The following is a 22,589-nucleotide window of genomic DNA, read 5'->3' on the forward strand; positions in this document are numbered from 1 at the left end:
AAGTATCAAGACCTACGGAATGAGATCGAGAGGATGTAGAACGAGAAGGCAGAGGTCACACCAGTCATCATTGGTCACCCAGGAATGGTGAAGAAGGGACTGGAAGCCTGCATAACCAAGATCTCTCATCTTCAGATGTACGACATTCAGCAGACAGCTATCTTGGGTCACAACAAGATCAATAAGAAAGACTTGAACATTAGTAGTGTAAAGTTCTTAGTTGCATTTGCACTTGCAATTACTTGGTGCTTTAAAGTTATTCAAGAAAAAATATGGATTTGACTCTGTTTAGAGTAATAATAATAGTAATAATAATAACAGTTATAACAATAATAATAATGGTTTATATTTGATAATAATGAAAGCAACTTGCTTTACTAGAGCCCCAACTATGCTCTACAACAGTGCAGCATGATTTCCCTGGATATGACAAAGATAATGACAACAAAGTCAACAATAATAAAAATTAGAAAAGTAACAAGCAACATGATTGGTTAAATTACAAAATAAATGCTCTTGTGCTGTATTACTAAGTATAATTAAATTGAAAATATAAAATAATCATCTGATTACGATTTTCACCATTCTTACTTCGCCTTGTGAAGTCATTATCATTTCAATTTTTAGAGACCAGAACGTCGCCTTCCCGCACAAAGGCCTTTAGCATGCACTGCGCGTTGCCCTCCTGCACAAAGGCCATTCGCACGCACTGCACATCGCCTTCCCGCGAAAGGGCCCTTATCATGCAGTGAACAGTATGCACGAACATCCTTTATGCAGGAAAGCAATGCGCAACGGCCCTTTCGCGGGAAGGCGTCACTAACAGCTTTTGTGCGGGAAGGCGACGAGAAGGTCCCACGTATAAGGGGAGAAGGCAACAGAAAATATGATTTCATGATATTTACCCTGTACAATTAAAGCACCATTAAAAGTGGGAATGCAGTGCACCTGAAGAAATTTACGAGGTGCTACAGTACAAGGCATCTGTGGAAAGTGCATTTGGATAACACAACTGAAATCACATATGATGTCTGCCACTAACATTACAAATTCAAGCCTGATTATTTTTTGTTTCATTTTTATTTCGTGTAGTGGAAAATTTGATAAACTTTCCTCCAAATTTCCATGGATCACAAGGAAGAAGTGGCAGCATTTACTATTATGGCATCATAATCATAGCCAGTATGATGCAGGATGGAGTATATGTAAGCACATCAAAGCCTCACCAGTCAAAAGCACATATTTCTTGGTATCTATGATTTTATGCACTATAAATTAAATGATACATCCAAAAGGCAGTTATTTGTATTAGGCGAATCGTCTACTTGCTGATTGTCAAATTGTATGATTGCAAACACCATCGTAGCCATACTAAATTGGTCTACAATAAACTTGATCTGATTCTGTTCGGTCCTGCCATCACTCTGTCTAATACTCACTTGGTCTTCTTGTCATTTTTCATTTAGTCACATAAAAAATTGGTTCATAAATAGTTAAACCTAATCATACAGAATATATGGTGTTAGACCGAGCAGATATTTGACAAAATAGGTATAGCCCAATTGGAAATTAGACTGAAATAGTTGTAGACAAAATCATCAGACCATGTAGGATGGTATCAATGATGAGACCAAAAAGGTAAGTAGACAAAGTCAAGTGGGTAAAGACCAATTGGCAATTTCCAAGATGCATGGCTGTAGATGTGCATCAAATAAAAACATCGACACATGATTTACTTATACACTCACTATTGCCTACATCCTTCAACTCTTTTTATTTATGTTATGAGTTTCCCATGAGTAACGAACAAAAAAAAATTACTTAACGTCAAGGTTAACCTCTAACTTAACCACACCAAGCCTATTGAGAAGGCCTTTGGACACAGTAGCCAAGATGAGACTAGTCAGCATCATGTCATGTGTCACACATACCTGCAGTTAGAAGTCGCAAACTTATTTTTGAAGTCTGTACTCTGATGCATGAGTTACCATGTCTTCCAGATGGTGTCATTATTGGTTGAAAGTTGGCACCTAGATGTAAACAATCATACCTGCAGCTGATACATGTTTGTAAAACTCAGATTCCTGGTTACCAACCTTATCATCAAAGTTTAAAGATTGACTTAATGACTTCATGTGTCCAAGATGAATATTAGTACCAGGCCCTTTGAGTAGACAAGATTTACAATGTAAAAATCTAAACAAAATTTATGGCAGATTACTGTATCCTCATTCATGATAAGAGTAAAGCGATGCAAATGTTAGATAGCCAGTATGTCCTGGTGATGCTCTTGGAGCTACTGCACATTTCTTAGGATATGTACTGTCTCCTGCGGAGCTCTGTGACCCTGGTTCTTCAAATGAATAGTTTGCTCCAAGGTCAACTAAACGTGCACCACCTTCTGTCCTTTCCAAAGTGTCCTTGTCTGGTTTGGGGTCTCTGGCATCTGACTTAATACAGGGTTGTCCTAGGTTGGGTAAAGTAAGGTTGATCGTCTTCACCTCATGTGTACGCATCAGACACTCTACCGTTTTGATATCAGAGAACCCAAGCTGGTCAAGTTCAAGGCATACTCGTTGCACTTGCTCAATGCACGGTGAAAAGGAGCATATCCTTCCCCCTATTGAGGTAACAGAAAAAAAGCAGGCAAGAAAAGAATGAAGACAATTGCATGAATAAAATGACAAGTTAAAAGAGATGTGAAATTAAATATCCTTAAACATAACCATCTATATCAAGGAGAATAATCTCTTATTAATAATCAATATGTATTTACCCTTTCATATTATTCCTTTCAAAGTGTTCACTAGTTCTTTGTAGTCATTCTTGATTGTAAATGATGAAAAGCAATGCGGCAATATGGTAAAACAACTATGAATAGCATTTCAATGTAATGCAATAAATGTTATTAAAGGGGAATGAAACCTTTGGAACAAATAGGCTTGTGTAGAAACAGAAAAATCAAAGAATAAGAATAAAGAAAGTTCGAGAAAAATCGGACAAATAGTGAGAAAGTTATGAGCATTTGAATATTACAATCACTAATGCTATGGAGATCCTCACATTTGCAATGTGACAAGGATGTGTGATGTCACTGATGAACAACTTTCCCTTTGATGGACTATAAAATACCCTCAAAATGTCTCTTTTTGCTTTTTCTTATGATGATACAAACTCTTTATCCATGATGTATGCTTAAAAAATATGTATTACATGCCCTCATGTAGAAAGAACATTATGATTTATGGATCGATGTGATAAAAGAGGCAATTCAAGTGAAATATATACTAAAGTAATGGGGAGAGTTGTTCACAAGTGACACCACACATCTTTGTCGCATTGCCAATTTGCTATCTCCATAGCATTGGTGATCGCAATATTCAAATACTCATAACTTTCTCATTATTTGTCTGATTTTTCTCAAACTTTCATTGATCTGTTTCTTTGATTTTTCTGTTTACACACAAGCTATCTTGTTCCAATGGTTTCATTCTCCTTTAACCAACTACTTTATCAGAATGCAAGTCAAATGAAGAGAAATAAAATTACTTATAAAATTGCATTGTTTGTGTACATGTCCTTAAATAACCAGACACCTCAATATATGTCATGCTTATTTTTTCCAGTCCAATAATCTCACTATTCATTATGTTCTAGATCAAATCCTTTTTGTAAACAAATCCCTTAATTGGACTCCAAGAAAGGTCAGCAATGTATTAGTTTCACTGGTCCCATTATCTGGAATAGTCTCCCTTTTCAAAGTATATTTTTAAAAAGTATCAAAAAATAAGCTAAAGACATTTCCGTTTTCTCAATATTTCCTTGACATTTTTTGTAAGCACTGGGGGAGCAGAATTTACTTTTTTGTCATATTATTGAAAGCGCTTTGAGCATGTTAATGGAAAGGCACTATATAATATTTGATAATGCATACCTGATGATTTTAGGACCTTCTTAGCATGAGGTATGACATTCCATGGAGATGGAAGATCAAGAAATACAGCATCAGCAACATAGTCATTCTCCAACTGGAATCCATTCTTTAAAAAAGAATTAAAAAAAAACAATTACATGAAGCAGTACAAGTTGTAGTGAACTGACAGTCAAAGTGGAAGGGCACTCCCCAGGTAATATATAATCAGTATTGTACAACGCCTACTTAGCTTGTTGTACGCGAGCAAATGAGAGGCTGAATGTCAAACATTTGTACTGTTGCACATAAGATGTACCATCCAAAATATACCATTGCACGGCTTTATAAGGTGACGTCACAATGCGATTTCATTGAATAAGGTGACAATACGCATACAGCACGCTGGCTAAATGCGCAATGCTGTCCAAGACCATGTGCGCTTGTGGGATTTTGCTTTTTGCTTTCAATATTTTTGCTCCCTTTCCATAGATTACTGGAGGGAAAAGCTCTTATTTATTTTTCGCTAGATTCCGAGCCGTTGTACAACACAAAGAGCGAATATTCTTATTCGTGCAACGGTGCGAGATTTCGCATTTGGTGAAAGAAACACTCTATTCAACGGAGGCGTTAGCCGAGTTGAATAGAGCATCTTTCTTTCACCTCATGCGAAATCTCGCACCATCGCACTCATGCATATTCGCTATTTGTATAAAGTTACATGTAACTATCACTGAAACCTGAAGGTGATTCATTACCCATCCTATGTCATTAGGTAATGCAGTTTCCAACACACTTCAAAAATTAATCTTGCCCGTCTTTACCCACAGTGAATGTTCGTGCCAAATTTCAAAATCAATGGTAAAAACAACTGAGAAAGTGGTTTTCCTGGGGTTTTGGCATTGACAAGCTGTTACCTTGGCAACACAATTTCAAACAGATAATTTGGAATGGGAATTGCATGTTTTTACCAGGAGATTAGAAGAAAAAAACAGAAAAATACAAATGACCTGTGAAAACATGGAAAAGGTTCTAAAAAAATTAAAAAGGGAGAATGGAATAATCATAATCATGTAGTTTACACTACTCGATTCAAAATGCACATGCGCTGTATGGGTTTCCGCCCTTTCATTTCTCATGAAGTGAATAATCGATGAAAAGCATAAGGGTGTTAAGTAGTTTTACCATAGAGCTATTTTGTAATAGCTCTATGGTTTTATGCCCCCACATGTGCCCACCAATCCACAAGGATTCAAGAAGCATAAGGGCGCTAAGTAGTTAATGCCTACATGCGCAACAACTGATCCACAAAGATTCAAGAAGCATAAGGTCGCTAATTTTTCAAACGACTGTATTATCTGGAATTGCTTATATTTCACGTAATTCCTTAATATAAGTTTAAAGACATCTCAGTAAACTTGTGTGAAAAATTAAAGGAAAAAATTAACGACAACATTGCAAAATCCATCTTCAAACATTGTCCACAAACTTAAAATGCGATTTTCTTGAAATTGTTTTTGCGTGCGTGATATCAGTTAACGTCACTATGCTTCTCAAGCGACAATATACTGTACGTCCATGGAAACACTTTTTAGAAGCACTTGCCCTGTCGAGCAAGTAAATTTCTAAATAGTTGGAATGTACTCGCCCAAAATTCTATTGCGCTTGCCCGAAAAATCATTGAAAACAATGTTTTTACCTCTTCAAAAGAAAATAATTATTGCAGTTTTTTACTTTTTTTTTCTCCCTTTTGCAGGGTGCTACATAACTTTTTAGAAGAGTTTGCCTGGTCGGGCAAGTAAATTTTTAAACTGTTGGAATATACTTGCCTAAAAAACTATATCACTTGCCCGAAAAAATCCTTGTTTTACGTCTTCATAAGAAAGTCTTGCTGTTTTATAAACCATTGACCTTTTTCTCTCTTTTGACGTGAATTGATCTACCTTGCTATTACATTTCTTTTTCCAATGACCATAATTAGGGTCAATTCAATATCATCTCTACCCTAATTTTGGTCATTTTACTGTGAGAAGTTTTGCTTTTTACTGTGTGAATTTTGCTTGCCCAATTCAGGCAAGTAGCTTTGGTCTTTACTTCAAAACACTTGCTTGACTCTAACTTTTACTTGCCCCGGGCAATCGGGCAAGTGCTTATGTAGCACCCTGCTTTTGACATGAACTAATGTACCTTGTTCTTGCATTTATTTTTCAAAAGTGATTTTATCTTGCCCACCATGACCAAATTTAGGGTTGATATATCGACCCTAAATTTGGTCATTTTGGCAATTCTACTGTGAGAATTTTGCTTGCCCAATTTGGGCAAGTAGTTTTGGTCTTTACGTCAAAACACTTGCACAATATTAACTTTTACTTGCCCCGGGCAATGGGGCAAGTGCTTATGTAGCACCCTGCAATCTGTAAATAATGATTTACTAAATAATATTCCTGAGAAAATACTGTATAAGTTTGCAGAAATGTTTTTAAGTATCAAGTAGATGTAATTTCAGAAGAACCTAGATGGAGTCTAATTTCTGTATTAATTAAAGTTAATACATTGTGCTAATTGTGGTCTTTGACTTGAGAAAGGTAAACTGACATGTACATGAATGTTACTCTCTACAGGTAATAAGCCTGTAGACTTTGAGTCAGTTTATCTGTCAGAGCTATAGCTGAGAAGAGCAGAGCCTATATGCTAGACACACAAAATTAGTATAAGCATGTCTACTTTATAATTGTGACAAGTTGATTTTAAAGTTTGATGTTTTACTTGTTTGGAAGGATAACCAACTAGAAAAACAATGATTCATGGGTCTATTTGGTGGGTCAATGTAATCATTCATCATCCCAGGTGGGTGTTTCATAAAGCTGTTCGTAAGTTAAGAGCGACTTTAAGAACGACTGGTGATCCTTTCTTGTGGTAAACGGTATATGGCAGATTCTCTATATACTTGTGTTTTATGGTGTCAAATAAATGAAGTTATTTATCTAAAAAGATAAATTTGTATTTGTGTTTTCATTATCATTGCACAACAGATCTTCAATAAAGGAAATAATAAAGACAATTTTGATCTCCACCCACAAAATTTAATTTGTTGTTTTTTAATTATTATGTTGAAAACATTACATATTTGACAGACAAATACTACTTGTTCATGAGCTGTTTATATTTGAAACATTTGTAGGAAAAAATGGGAGACCCCTTTTACCAAATAGTATCATATTCGTATACCATATATGTTCCTTTCTTAAATTGACGCAGTAAAAATTTCAGACTCGTGTATCTTCATAACGCAAACTGAATTTTGCCGACGGTAGTGGAAACGTTACTCCGGTCTGTCAAAATCTGTCAAATTCCCAGTAATCTAAATATCAGTAAATCCAATGTACACTGTAACCTGCAGTTAATAAATATTACATTTAGAAGGTGCAAAGTACGATAAAAACAACTTTTAATCGACCTCGGAAATTACTAGCTTATTCCCTTCGGGCGTGTTATCGCGGACGTTACTCACTACCCCTTGTCTGTCAAACGCATCAAGTAACGTTTCAATTTTTTATCTCCAGCTGTTAGAAATGTTAAGAAATCTCATTTGATGTGATAATCATGGACGAAGAAGTGTTTAGAGAGCATTTAAATTCACAGTTTTTCTAGCCCTGAAAAAATGTAAATTTTCCAAATTACTACCCGAAACAATGTCTGTCAACTTTCATCACGTTACTTCGATATATAACGTACATGAAACGTTTCCACAAAACGAGTCCGTCATGATCACCACGTAAGGATTTTAAATTCAAACGTACTTTGTCATGCTAGTTCAATCGCTGATGTTTATCATAGTATGACAGACACAATATTTTAATGTCCGTATTTTTTATTAAGTTCAGGAAATGTGCAAAACGTTACGACTTAGTGTCAGTTGACCAACATGACTAGAACGTTACGGGCTGCTTGACAGAGCTACTCACGTTGCGCGCCACGTTGCTGTATTCTTGACCGACCGATGCTGTGCAGTACGTGCATTTGACAATAACGTCACAATTTCGCGGTTCTGCAGCTGATCAGCAGACAGCTATACCGAAAAGAAATCTTCCGAGCAGTGGCGGTCGTATCCAGGCGACCAAGATCGGATTTGTCAGATATGAAGAACAGAGATTAACGGTAAGCGACATTCTTACTTGTGTTTTTGTAGGTGAATGACAATTCTTAAAAAGAAAAATATCCGAATATACCTCACTCTTCCCTAAAACATCCCTAACTCTCCCCAATGTCCGTCTGTGTAGTCCCATGTGCAGACTTTTTCGTATGTTGGTGTAGGTACAACAGATTCGTTTTCGATTATGGCATTTATCTAGACTATAGTGATTGTGAAAACAATATCAAAACCACAAGAAGAAGAGACTGTGTATATTTCTTAATGAAAATTTCAGAAAGTTTAATGTGTCAATTTCTGCCAGTTTATAAACAGTGACAATGAGGGTTGATCCAGAGAAGAAAGCCCTGCAAGCTGAACGTGCCCGGAAGTACCGCCAGGGTCTGTCTGAAGGTGAGAGGCAAAGGCAGAGGGAATTGGCCAGGCTAAGGCAGCAACGATTCCGAGAAAGGAAAAAATGGTAAAGTTGTTTGATTACTAGTATTTGAATTGAAGTTATAGATCTAGATATTGAGTCAGTTTTTCTTTTTTAATGTGTGTACATTGGTGGTTTGTACTAGGTACCTGTATGTGTTTTAATGTAAACTGGAACAGTGAAATAAGTACCATGTATTAAATTAAATTTTACTTTTCAATCTACCTGTAAGTTGGAATCAGGCAAAAAGGAAGTTAGAAGGATAATTTAGTTTACCCTAATTTTTTCAAGCCCTGCCAGGATTAAATGTTTGTTGATAAAAAATTATGTGCCTTTTATGATAACTGTAAAAGTGGTTATTTTCACAGGATTAATTTTTCGTGCTAAGCCAAATATGATGCATTCCGCGATTTTTTAATTTCGCGAAAAGTCAGCCGTTTCCATTGAACAAAAAGGTAAACAAAAATATTTACGCATTTTTATTTTCGTGCTATTCTCGCGTTGCGGGATATGCATGAAAATTTCCACTTTTACAGTAGTACATTGTTTGTTTCTAATATTTTGTAGATATTCCTGTTTAAATACATGTGGTTGAACACTATGCTGTTTTTAATGCACATCAATTTCACTTCTAAATATATGAAATACATGTAAAAAGATGAATTACAGAAGAAAAGTGATTATAAATTGATTTATGACAAATTTGATCATTGCAAACTTTGTTTTATTTTCAGTCAAAGCAGGTTACCTCACCCAGCAGAGGCATTGAAGGTGAAGCTACCAATAAGGACCTCGAGCAAGAAGGATTCAGTCTCAAAGGCAACGCGATCGTCAGTTGAAGCAAGACGTGCCTACTGGAGGGAAAGAAAACAAGCTGAAAGACAAAGACTCAAAGAGAAGGAGCCACAAAAACTGAGAAGGATTCGAGAAAAAGATCGGAAACAAAAGAGAGAAAAGCGTGAAATGCAAAAGAAAGTTGCAAGTTCCAGAAGGTCAAATTGTGCATCACAGAATCCATTCTACAATCAGAATACCTTCTACAATCATGTTTCCAAAGCAAGGAAATCATTGCCGGAGTCCCAAAGGAAGTTTGCGCAAGTTATCAAGGCACTTCTGAAAAACACCTCACCTCGAAAACAGGCAGCACTGGAGAAGGAGGGAATACAGTGGAGTACAAGTCCCCAACTTTCACCACGTGAGCTGAAACTACTGCATCGAAAGTCAGCACTTACGTTGGCACGGAGGGTTTTGGCCAAAAAGAAGAAGCCAGGACGAAAACTCCCAAGGCATGTTGTGGAGAAAGTGCAGTCTTTCTACAAGCGAGGGGACATTTCGAGAATGCTTCCACACAAAAGGTATGCAACGAAGCGAGATGGAGCAGCATATGTCATGCAGATGACGCTCAAGAGGGCCTTCCAGACCTTTTCCAAGGACTCTCCACGGTGCAAAATAAGTTTTGCCGCCTTTGCAAAGTTAAGGCCAAGGAGTGTTCGACTCTTCTCAAGAAACTTTCATGACACATGCCTCTGTGTGTATATATACATTGGCGATGGTTAAGCGCATAAGAAAGGTTCAACAGTCGTTCTTAAAGTCGCTCTTATCTTACAAACAGCTTTATGAAACGACCCCCTGTATAGCTTCTGTATGAGCTGCCAAAGGGATTACTACATCAAGTAGTATGCATACATGTATGTGGTGTACATACAAACATAAACTGTGCATCATTCTACTGCAAAAAGTCAGTCTTTGTAAGATTGACTTTCAATATCCAGCAATCGTTTTTTTTCTTCATTTTTACATATTGCATGTGTGCGTCAAACACTCACTCCATGGAATATAAGGCTTCATCATTATCATTGAACCCTATGTAAAACACGATCATTCAATGAATGGACAGCAAACTGTGTTATCACAGCACTGTTTCAATATGTAATTCAATTTTATGAAACAAAATTGCTAAGTATGAGCATGAATCCAAATATTTGCAAGCTAGAACAAATGATGTGATGCTATATCTACATTTCAATCAAATTACAGATAAACAGTTGCTTTGCTATTGATTTTGAAAAAAAAATCAATCAGTAATGCCATATGATTTTTAATTATCTTGCAGTGTCTGAATGGAGTAGTCAACAGGTTAATTATCAGAACAAATTGATTATCACAATATTGGATTACCTGACTAACATCCCTGTGTGTTGTAGTGACAATGTGAGAAAGTCCATGTTCCTTGAACTCATTAGTGGCTAGATGTGCTCTCTGCTCATGAAATTCAAAAGTGTAGAGATGACCATCAGGAGCTATAGTTCTAGTTAGAGCATGGGAAACAGATCCACTGCCAGTTCCTATTGAAGACAAATAATTCAGAACATAAGTTTGATAAGAAGAAATACCTATAAAATTGCGTCAATGTGTTTCAAGGTGTAATAAAAAAATATATATTTAATTTATGGGGTCAATCCATGCCTATTTACTCATTTATGTTCCACTGAAAATTGAATTTACGGAATTTATATAGTACATGATACATGGGGGAGCTGCTCAAATATATATCACTGCCGTGTCACAAATTACGGGGAGGGTTCAATGGTCGAGTGTCTAAACATCAAAATATTTCCCACTTAGCCTGATCTTAACAAATTGAAATACACCTTACACACACACTTTAGAAAACACTGTCAACTATGCAGCTTGTTTTGAAACCCAAACAAAGCTTTATAAGATTAAGCTAAGCAATTTATATATGGATTAAGAAAAACATCAGATTATATCTTTTTTGATGGAAAGTGCCCCCCCCCCAAAAAAAAAATTAATAATAATAAACAAATAAAAATAATAATAAATAGGCCTAAATAAAACAAGAATTTTTTTTAATTACCAACTTTGGTGGATCTTAATAAAAAACTTGCTTCACGATATTCTGTAAGGTTTCTTATTTTTCATGAATCAGATTAACTTCCATAAGTTTTAGTTCCAAATTATATTATCAATTAGGAATGCCATCAATCATAATTTAAAACATTGATCTTTTTTTGAACTGTTGAATTTAATATCAAAAGCAAATATACTTGATCACTGCAACCATCCTGCCTGTGGGGAATCTACAGGTAGGACTACAGTATGGTATGCCAATGCAGTACACAACACACACTTAAAAAAATCATTAAAATAACATTAAATAAAATTTGTGACCAAAAATACTAATTTCCATACAAATTTATTTTTTCATTCGTAGCATGGGAATAATTTTTGCATTCACCAGAGCACTCAAAACTTTAATTTGGGACATATTTTTGTGTATGCCCTCTATTGGTGAAGAGTAATATGGCAACAAAAATTTCCATTTTTCAATCTTTGTTTTTAGTTTTTAATTTAGAAAAAATAATTAAAACAAAAAAGAATCAAATTTACTTATGACTTAAGAGCCAAGTTGGAGGCAACGTAGTTCAGTCAGTTAGAGCGCATTTTTTTTTGGATTTCGATCTCAACATGAGGGGTTTGCGTCCCGCTCGTGCCAAAATGCGTCTAACAAAAAATATGATGCTATAGCATTATGTGTAAGCATGCCTCACCACTGTATTAAGGGCAGGTGTGGATGCAGTTGGAAAAGACTTTGTCCTTCGGAAAGGACACAAATGTTGGTCCGTGTATAGGAGAGTCACAACCTATGCAAGTTATAACAATTACACTATTCATCAAAGAGTAAGGTGTTCACCCAGTGTATCGCTCCTGCTGGTCCTGGCAAAATCCAAGTCAAGTCAATCTTGACGTTCATATGCCATATTAATCAATAGGTGATTGTGGGCATTAATGGAAAGACACGACAAGTTATATGATGATTAGCTGTAATGGAATCTGTCAACTATCAAACATTTGTTTCAAAGAAAAAAAGAAAACAAAAACAAACATTGCCAACCTTATTTTGACACACATGGAGTACTAACAGAGAACATTGGGTCCGAATGACAGCATTTTAAATTGCAACTGTTTTAGGGGAGGCCTGCGCCTGTAAGTGTGAAAGTGCCGTGATGGACCACCCTGCTCTGAGGGGGATTAGGAAAAGAATCGTCTCAATTTGATTCCTGGCACACACACACACAAAAAAAATTATTATCTTCAAATATGTCTAGATCTAGAATCTAGTTGTGGTATTCCGAAAATTGTCTTAACTTTTCTTGTAACTTTTCTTGTAAGTCAGCAAGATAACAGCTCGCTAAAATTCTCTTACATTGGTATTCTGAAAATTGTCTTATCTCTGTAAGGACGTCCCCAATTTTATCTCTGACACGCCCAATATTTCATTATCAACCACTCATTAAGCTTATTATATGCTTTGGTCAACCAATAGAAGCATCTCTTCTGAAAAATAATGAAGCACATTGTTGATATGAGGCGTAATTTATTTGCGCCCTAGACGCTAATACTTGTGCACTTCTGTGCTAAAAATACATGTGGCTCTTCTCAAAGAAATATTTTCTCTGAAAAGATTCAACGTCTCACACACTAATTTTTAATTGCTGAAGTCTACAAATCCATTGTTATAATGTCTATGGAATGTCTGCTTTTGTAAAACATGATGTTCTTGCGGGAAGCAGCAAGAAATAATTATTGCAGACGGACAAATATCGCATGCACATGCAACAATAAGTTACAATAGCCCTCTACCTCTTGTAAATTTACTTGTATTTTGCGAGGAAGTTAACAGAATGCAAAGATAACAGAATTTTCAGAATACCTTTTATCTCGATATGTTATCTTGCGCAAAGGGATATTCATGCGCCGTTTTTAAATTTGCATATATTTCTAGCTTTGACATCATATGCGCTCAGTGAAAGTTACAAGAAAATACGTAATACGGATTTTATTGTAACTAAAGATACAAGAATATTTCTCTTAATTTAAGACAATTTTCAGATTACGGCCCTAGATCTACTGGCCAAGTTTAGAAATATTTTTCTTCCCAATTCTCATTGAAATTTCAGAACTTATTTGGTGAGCTTTTAAAATCTTTAAAAGAGAATGAAACCCAAAATGTAATACCACATAATATCATTGATTTTAAGTAAATGATAATCAAAATGAATCCACTTATGGGCAATTCCACATGGGAGAGGGTAAAAACAGTAAAATTCAAAATTAATAATATGCATCTGAATGTGAATGTCCTTTTTACACAAAACCTTATATTTTAAGGAACTGAAAATCTTTTTCAAATATCTGTTACGGTTTTTGCGGAGCAATCTTTTGAATTTGATGACCATTTTCAATTAGAGAACATGTATTTTACATTATTTTGGATAAATTTTATAACTAAAAAAATATTTTACAATTTTGGTTCAAAATCATCTAATGTTGTGTGTGAAGGTGTAATAATTACCAGTAGCAAGTGTCTTTATCATGGGTATTTTCAAATTTCTCAGAGAAAATTTTGCAATCTACTACAAAAACGGATGTAATTCCGTTACCATGAAACTGAAAAGTTTTTCCTATGAACTAAATACTTGCTTGAATTTAATATAATTCTGAATTCTCTGATTTCATGTGACTTGCTAAAGACTGAGCAACATTTTTTTTTAAATATCATTTCTAATTCTGCTGTAACTGTGGTAACGGAATTACATGGTAACGGAATTACCATCATCATATCTTTAAAGGGGTGTGCGTTAGCCAATTTTGTTCCAATGGCATGTTGATATCTTAGCTGTAGATCACAGTTATAAACATTAAAAGCCTTCTGATTAGTAATTACACTCCAAATCAGGATGAAATTATACAATTACTTGACAACAAGTCCCATTCAATATGGCCTTAGTACCGGGTATAACATTCAGAAAAAGGGGAAGATAATGTACATTAGCATCAATAAAGTATATTGATGGAGCATACAATGTAGGTGAATGCCTTACAAAGGATTAATGGGCAATCAATTCTTGGGGAGGAGTAGAAAAATGATTATGCAGGATGATCTTAAAAAAAATTTCATTCAGATTTATTTTGCAAAAAATGTCATTGCCAAATACCATTTCTAATGACATCCAAAATACTGGATGCACAATCACGAAGTGACCATGTTCACTGTGTGTGCCTCGGAAAAGAATGGCATTCCTTTTTTTTTTGTAATTGCCTCTGATCAATTCACCCTCAACAGACTTAGTGAACTTTTCAGTAAAAGAAATTCCGGGACGGCTGGGAGTATTTCTCTGCTTCAAAGAAATGGGTATAGTTTTCAGAAGGGACCGCCTTCTAATTTAAGCGATATCTTCTGTGTAACTGTCCTTGCAACGGAAGATTGGATATTCTTTGCAACAAGCCATGGTGAGGGACCAGACTCTGGCATTGATTGGCAAACAGTGTAGCGAGCAGTAAAAAGTAATGAGTGGAAAAGATTGAAGTGAGATCCATAATTCACAGATGTTACAAGAATCACATGCCAAAAAATCATACTAAATCTTTATACAGATGACATTTCCAAAAGTAAGGTGGATTTGACAGATATTCAAGAATCATGATGCCTTAATTAGCACCAAACCAATAATTTTCTCCACCCCTACTTGTATGCAATGGATGCTCAGAAACATGCAAAGTCAGCATCATCCAATAATCACTGCTTCACGGATAAAGTGAGTAACGACGATGACCCTTCAAGTGAGGATGATACACAGAATGTGAACACTTCTCTAAGGAGAGGATGGTGATAATATTGAGACCAACAAAGTCATTAATAACACAACATCTGAGAACAGCAACATAACTCAGTTTGAATTGGGTAGAAATGTATGTACAGCATTCTGCTGTGAGAGAAATGCTAAGAGACAGTAGTAGTATTCTCATATACATTCTGATATAAAATGAAATATTTTATCTCTATTAAAATAAGTGATATAAAATCACCTAAAATTCGTTCCGAAATGGTATTCCAATAACCATTTTGTCTTTGTTTTATCTCTGTGACACAAACCTATTTTTGAACCAATTTGTAATGAGAAAGGCTGTTTTTTTGTAGCACTCATCTCATTCAACCAATTAAAAGCCTTTCTGCCATGAGTTTTGGCAAATGAGTGAGATGGCATTAAATCAAATTCTGTGCCTACAGGGATTTAATTGAAAAAAAATGAACAAAAATATGAAGTCAATATCACATCATTTTGTACTTCATTTCATTTCATAAACAACATACATGTAAGTCAATAAAATTATTTGAAATATTTCTTTAATCTACAAGAATAATATTAGAGTAGTACTCTAATGATTAAATGATTTATCATTTTCCTTTATTCTTATTTCAAAGTCTTGAGCGAATTGACCTAGAAACATTGCTGAAATTGAAAATGTATAGAGAGAATACATGTAGCCTCCACCTTATTTGCAGTTCTTTTTTTTCTTCAAAGGAAATCTGGTGCAGGCACATCATCTGTGATGCAATGATTGGATACGCGATAAACATGTCTATATCCTAGGCACTGCTTTGTCACATATCTTTAGAGACGGAAGATAAAAATGCATCTCGGATAAATTTTCATATTTTATATAAAAGATAAAATATTTAATATAATAAAAAAAATCATGGCCCAAGAAAACCAACTAATTTCATGAATATGACATAAGATCATCAAATCACTGCAGTTTCTTAGGGTCACATTTGGGAAATACATCTGTCAGGAAGATGTCCGATATTGACTTTATACTCAGATCTGCTATAATTGCAGTCCTCAGTGAGCTACATATAGACAGAAAATGAATCCTTACCTTTAAAAAAATTAGATTGGTGCACTGATTAAGAACCAATTTATTGCTTAGTTGTCCACAACATGTTTTCAAGATGTAAATGTCAACACTATTTTCATGAGGTTTCAGCATTGTTTCTTGTTTTCAAATCATTTATTGAACAACCAAATAGAAAGTTTTCAGTTTAACTGTTTTAAGATGCCAATTGTATGTGAAACTATGTTTCTTTTGAGTATTCAAATACTTTAGAATATCTTAAACTATCATCTACACAAATCTTTGACTAAATATGCAGATCTGATAACATGCTCTCCTCAGTTTTTGTAAAATTCCTAATGTGTATACGTATGGCTGTAGTCCATGTAATTCCGTTACCATGATTACTAGTGATGATTTTTGGCCTTTACATAATTCTTTCCATCAGTACAGGAGGCAAAAAGTGGCTAATAAGTCCTAATACCCCTAAATTTGAAAATGAACTAAAATTTAATTACCACTGATCCCTAATATTTTGTAAAATCATGTTTATTCATGGTAGAGCCACCTATTACGTACTATATACTTATATTTTATTTAATATTAGAGACGTGAAGTACTTAGATTGTGTTAAGTATTAGAGAAGAATGTATAAACAAGCTTTATTGAGGCATTTCACCAGTCCTAAATGCCTAAAAATATAATTTTCCTTCCCAAATGTCAGAGGCGTAATTCCGTTACCATTATGTGTAATTCCGTTACCATGTACTTGCCCTAAAGAAAGACCAATCATGAAAATTTGTTGATGATATTTGTGAATAAATTACTTTCAAAATAAAGTTGACACTATAATGAATTGAATCAGACATTAACTTGGAGCTAGTGTGTTGTAGATTTCAGAGAAACTTTTACTAAACTTTGGGTTGCAAAATGACTCATTTCTCTGGTAATTCCGTTACCATAGCACATATCCGTCATTCACATCTGAACGTGTGAGGGGTTTTCTAAAAATCTTGGTTCAGTATATAGCACTAGTGGCCATGCATAGTATTAGGTTCAGAAAATTTGAAAATATTGAGATATCTGGATGCTGTGAGCAAAAATAACAGCAAAATTTCTCTGATTTGTAATTCCGTTACCATGGAATTGCCCTTATACCCAAATCCAATTTCCCAGAGTGGAGTACCACCTCTTCAAAGTTAGGCTTTTTTCACGTTCAAAGTCTCTGAATGGAGATCGCCATTGTTGTGAGGTTCGTTCAAAATTGTGACGTCAGCCACGAACAACTGCTCTCGGTACTAACTTCCATGTGCAGCTAGTCACAGGCTGAAACAGCCGTTACTGGTAGCAATATTTGTAAAAGCAGTGGGTATATTGACATCGAAATGTGACTGAGAGACTTGTCAGTGAGTAACTTTAAAAAATCAGAATGAAGTGAGCGCAAGTTTCCAAATTTGGAAGAAAGTGATGTTTGATCGAAATTCTAACTTATATATCTTGATGGCTACAATCAGCAACGGAGAGCAGCGAGAGACCCAACCCCCTTGTCAGAGAAACACGACAGTGTCAGTTGACAATCAAAGCTTTATTTTGGCAAATTGTTAAAAGTGATTAATTATAATTGCAAGATTAGATTCACGATTCAATAGACAATGAAACTTGACAGATTATTTGGTCACAACAGGTTTTTCTCTCTCGGACAGCCTGATACAATGACAGACTGTTCTCACTTATAGGGTGAACAGTGAAGACAGACTGTTCTTCGTCATGTGATTATAAAAGACAACAGACTTCATTATCAGAAAAAAATATTTTCTTGATAAAATATTAATTTCCTTGCAAACTTCCCGAATGCCCCCCCCCCCCATACAAATAAATCAGAAAAACAAGAAAAAACAACTACCCCCAAGATAAACGATTGCATAGATGAAGTGGAAAACAGAATTTCTGTTGCTGTGTCTTTCATGACCCCCACCACTCAATATATTTGAACATCGAATCAGACTAATTATCAAAGAACTCTTTGTAAGGCACTTAACTTTGCCGCCATGGATAAATAAATTTTATCCGTCTCCCCCTTTTGTTTTTACCTTCCCATATCTCTTCCATGCCCCCCCCCCCTCTCTCTCTCTCTCCCTGTCTCTCTGCCTCTCACCCCAAACAAGCTTTCACCTACTCTCACTACCTTTCTCGGTCAAAATAAAGATATCTCACGACGCTCTGTGTTATGTTTTTTCTTTCTCTCTCTCTCTGTCTTTATCACTTCGAGACAGTGGTCAGCCACACGGCCTAATTCAGACGATTGAAAAATTGCGTAAGTGAAAGCGAACAGTAAAATGACGAATTTGTGAAAGGAAGATTGTCAAAATTCAAAAGAAAAACAAATAAGTGTGTATTGCTACATCATGTTATCACTGACAAAATCAAATAAAAGTTGGATGACATTTTCATGTGTTGAATGTTTTTGGACATTTATTTGGTTTCTTTTGAAATGGAAGCCAACAGTTATTCGTGAAATAAACTGTTATACACTATATAAGCCTTAATATTGGCCCCCTACGAAAAACAGCATACATGTGCTGATAGGGTGTACCATCCCACAAGTGGTAAATAAATAATTAAATAAATGAATAAATAGATAAATACAAAAATAGATAAAAATTGGCAATCATCACGACACTAACCAGAACTCGTCCAGTCCGCTCCCCTCCCCCTTAAAAAACACACACACAAGGGGGGGCGAACAGATAAGTATATTTCACCCTTGCACAAAAAAGTCATTTGTTTGTCATCACAATCATCTCGAAGGAAACATAATTCTCATTCGGACTTCTTTATGGCCACCTCCGATGACAGTTACATGTAGCTCACTAAAACCAAGAAGATTAATGTCAACATGACAACCAGGCCCTCATCAAGCAAGTGATTGAAACCATTCCTGATCAGGTGATCAATCACATGATTCCATACACACGCATTCAACATGCACTGTGCACTACAAGTATATTATGGACAACACAATACACACATTTTACAGTGCAGCCGCACAGCCACGTGTACACAGAATAGACGCAGGGCGGGCTGCGCAGGGGCACGTGGCTCGCAAAGATTGATTTTCGCTGGATTATCTCGGGCTGAAGAAAACACAGCTACATAGAAGTACAAGGGCCAATGGTCATGCATGGACGGATCGGACGACCTACATGTATTTAAAGTTCTGAATGAGCGGTAAGGCTTGGCTTGAGTCTGCCTCTAAATTTGAAAGGCGTTGCAGGTGAATAGATGGCTTTTTAGTTTAATCGCGATGACGGAAACAAGTTGTATAGCATTCGGGTTAATTTTCCGGGTTGAGAGAGCTTGGCAATGAAGCCCGGTTCGTATTTTCCGAACCGAACCAGCTCAACCCGGTGGGATTCAGTTCGGAAGATGATCCGAGCTACAGCATTACTTGTCACGGCATTTGGGAACAAGTATTGGTGATGAGGTATGCTGGTAATCGGCTGGTGCGAAACTGCATTTAGCACCCAAAACTTATGTAGTGTAACTTTTTAAGAATTTGTTTCTGTATTGCTATTTCAAAAAAAAAAAAATGCGCACTTGCTCTGTCATGCATAAAAGTAAACGCAGAGCCAGAGAAAGCTCAGTTTCTTCAGATGGTGCACAATGACTGGGCACTCGCCACCATTCTAAAGAAACCTTGCATGCTCCACTTGTTCACTGCAGCCAAGTTATATGATGAATAGCTATTATGAAAACTGACAGTGTAAGAAAATAAAGCATTTATCCCATGTAAAAAGAGAAATTAAACCAAACATTGCCACCATTATTTTGCCACACATAGGGATGTAACTGAGAACAAGGTTATATCATAACCTAGACCAAAAGCTTCAGTCTCTGTTTTGTTGGTTGTTCAGCTGAACTCCGTTGGCTTCACTCACCAAATACAGAGACCGAAGTTCTAGCGCGATCTGTACAGGGGACTCAATGGCCATATGTTCATGTACTTAAGATCGGATAAAACGGGGAAGTGAATTTGCGCAACAGCCGAGGTAAGCTAAGTCACTGTTTTTGTTCCTATTAACTTCATTTTTCTCTGTTTTTTTGCAATTAATACCAAGAGGGAATATAAATTTGCATTTTGGTCGCGTTAATTTTCAAAATTTCATTAATTTAAGACAAAATTTGAAGAGCCCCGACGGGGGATTTTGCATTGCAAGTCCTCTAATGGTGGCTGCACAATAGCGAGCCGTCTGTGTACGAGAATTGAAAAAAAAATGTTAAAAAACTCCTCGAAACAGACGGCTGCCAGCTGTCTAATCATAACCGGCATGCTCTGCATTTCCACTAAATTGCACTTGGCTGCAGTGCATGCATTTAGATAGCCATGTCAATAGTAGTGCACTTTCGCACCCTGAAGTCATCGAAGTCAATTCGCAAGCTTCGCCAACAGCAAGCAATTGAGGCTGAGCAGAGTAAACTCCCGGCGGGGGTGCGAAAGTGCACTCTATCACCATTTTTGACTGATATTATCAGTGATAATGAATCTAAAATTATTGGTAAAATATCGACGAATATATTTTACCTGCTTCTACCACAATACTGCCTGGTTTCAGCTCTAACTCGATCGTCAATAAGCTGATATCTGGAAAATACAACACTTGAGTTCTATGAGGAAGATTTTCAGTCCATAACTCTGGAGTAGGATGAAGCACGTAAACCCATCCTTTTCCACCGACAGTCGATAATTTCGACCCGTAACGTTTCCCGATGATTTCAGAGTGGCGCAGGGCTCCGTACTTGGTTTGAGTTGTGCACCCAAAAACCATTTTTAGCGGCATCATTGAATCATGCCCAAGAAAAATGATCACTGTGTCATTAGGACGAACCTTTTCCTCATATCCTACAAAACTCATGATGATCGACTAACTACCAAATGACTTTGATAAGTTTTATTTTCGAAGACAGGGTGGTCAAGCTGCCGCAGTGCATTGGCTACGTGCAACATCCACCACACACGTGTTGTCTGTTTATGTATGGATCACCGATGGAGGGGAAAGAGTGAAGGGGGTTCGTCGGTTCGATCGTATTATTATGGGGTGACCATAATTTGCGCACATTTAAAAATTATCATGAAGTTGATTTTCAATTAAAAATATATGTATCATTTATAAAAAAGCTAACAGTATGATTATTTATGTAAGGTCCATATAATTCAAATCCACAATACAGTACGACCATAGAGCTATCTCTGTTAGCTCCATGGTACGACAATACACCACAGGTGGTATGTACTTATATAGGAAGAAGAATTCAGTTCTTATTTTACTGGTACCTTGATGTACATGTATATGAAGTTATTTATCAGTTTATGATTTTATAAGTATTTCATTGTTGTTTATAAATGTTGAAGTCACTAAAAAGCAAATAAAAAAAAAGGCCTACAGGTTTTTACTAATTGGGAGTTGGTAAGGCTACAGAGACCAATTTAGACCAAATACTTTTCTCCTGCTTTTGACAATTTTAATTCCCTTTTCATGGTTAAGAGCATATCATCCACCTTGTAATCATTTTTACCGTACATTGTGGAGAGCCTATTTGCTAAATTTACCAATGACAGATTTTGTGACACTATCCCTTAGGGTCAATAAATTTGTATAAACCGTGCAGTTTAACCAATGGTTAACCATGTCAAATTTTCAAGATCATTTTGAAATCACAAGGCCCTTATATTGCTAAAATTGAATAGAGTAGTTATCAGTTATCCGGTATTAGCAATATAAGCACATTTTCATATCATGGGATAAAGGTCAAATGTCATTTAAGATAACTTAACTTTATATAAAATCAATGAAATTTGTGTGAAATGGTTTTATTGAATCAGAATATAATTTAACATGAATTTTTTTGTAATAAAAAATATCAGGCCCTATTTTGTTCGCTGAAAAATAAATATTCCATGAAGTTTGCATAGTCCTGTAGGAGCCTCAGTCAACCATTTTGTGAATAAAAACTTTCAGATCATTGGACCCAGGTCAAAGCGGCTATTTCAGACCAAAATCTTGGATGAAATTGAAATTAAATCCTAATATCAAAAGCAAACCTTCATATCCATATAGCACATATCAAGTACACAAGTCTAATGATCGGCTCAGATGGGGGTGGTAATAGACTAGCTAGGTGGTCATCAATGGGGCCAGATCATAGCGTACTATCATGCGACCTATTTCACTGAAATTAACTTATGCAGTGGTGCTAAGCTTGCAAATTAGTGAACCCTACCAAAAAATGAACATATTTAAAGTGTTCAAGATAATTGTAGAGTCAGGTGAGAAAATATTCCATTCAATAAATTTATCTGGGCTTGCCGAACATTGAGGCGTTGTCTACATTCGACACTCAGTATGAAGGAGTGC

General features: G+C 35.9%; 2 protein-coding genes across 3 annotated transcripts; one reads left to right on the forward strand and one right to left on the reverse strand.

Moving 5' to 3' along the window:
• Positions 1 to 1,419: 1,419 nt before the first annotated feature.
• On the reverse strand, positions 1,420 to 21,208 carry LOC121419154 (tRNA (adenine(58)-N(1))-methyltransferase catalytic subunit TRMT61A-like). Its single transcript, XM_041613486.1, has 4 exons — positions 20,759 to 21,208; positions 10,654 to 10,820; positions 3,935 to 4,040; positions 1,420 to 2,620 (listed from the first exon to the last, which is right to left on the reverse strand). Exons 1-4 carry the CDS (start codon positions 21,087 to 21,089, stop codon positions 2,229 to 2,231), a joined length of 996 nt encoding a protein of 331 aa, XP_041469420.1. The 5' UTR covers positions 21,090 to 21,208; the 3' UTR covers positions 1,420 to 2,228.
• LOC121419155 (inner centromere protein-like) lies at positions 7,993 to 10,647 on the forward strand. Of its 2 annotated transcripts, XM_041613488.1 has the most exons (3): positions 7,993 to 8,068; positions 8,365 to 8,520; positions 9,210 to 10,647. In XM_041613488.1, the coding sequence occupies exons 2-3, from the start codon at positions 8,381 to 8,383 to the stop codon at positions 10,030 to 10,032; spliced, it is 963 nt and encodes a 320-aa protein (XP_041469422.1). In that variant the 5' UTR covers positions 7,993 to 8,068; positions 8,365 to 8,380; the 3' UTR covers positions 10,033 to 10,647. The 2 variants fall into 2 exon arrangements, with proteins under 2 accessions (XP_041469422.1, XP_041469423.1); XM_041613489.1 differs by lacking the exon at positions 7,993 to 8,068 and having other exon boundaries at positions 8,144 to 8,520.
• Positions 21,209 to 22,589: the final 1,381 nt, after the last annotated feature.

This window comes from Lytechinus variegatus, chromosome 7 (assembly GCF_018143015.1).
Source record: "Lytechinus variegatus isolate NC3 chromosome 7, Lvar_3.0, whole genome shotgun sequence".
NCBI classification, from domain to species: domain Eukaryota; kingdom Metazoa; phylum Echinodermata; class Echinoidea; order Temnopleuroida; family Toxopneustidae; genus Lytechinus; species Lytechinus variegatus.

What these genes read in the sequence shown, in the direction of transcription:
- LOC121419155 (XM_041613488.1), top strand. Translation starts at nt 8,381, where the DNA reads ATGAGGGTTGATCCAGAGAAGAAAGCCCTGCAAGCTGAACGTGCCCGG. An exon ending in TTCCGAGAAAGGAAAAAATG is followed by an intron (nt 8,521 to 9,209) that starts GTAAAGTTGTTT and finishes TTTTATTTTCAG; the next exon opens with TCAAAGCAGGTTACCTCACC.
- LOC121419154 (XM_041613486.1), bottom strand. Translation starts at nt 21,089, where the DNA reads ATGAGTTTTGTAGGATATGAGGAAAAGGTTCGTCCTAATGACACAGTG. An exon ending in CAGTATTGTGGTAGAAGCAG is followed by an intron (nt 10,821 to 20,758) that starts GTAAAATATATT and finishes TGTCTTCAATAG; the next exon opens with GAACTGGCAGTGGATCTGTT. An exon ending in CACACAGGGATGTTAGTCAG is followed by an intron (nt 4,041 to 10,653) that starts GTAATCCAATAT and finishes TCTTTTTTAAAG; the next exon opens with AATGGATTCCAGTTGGAGAA.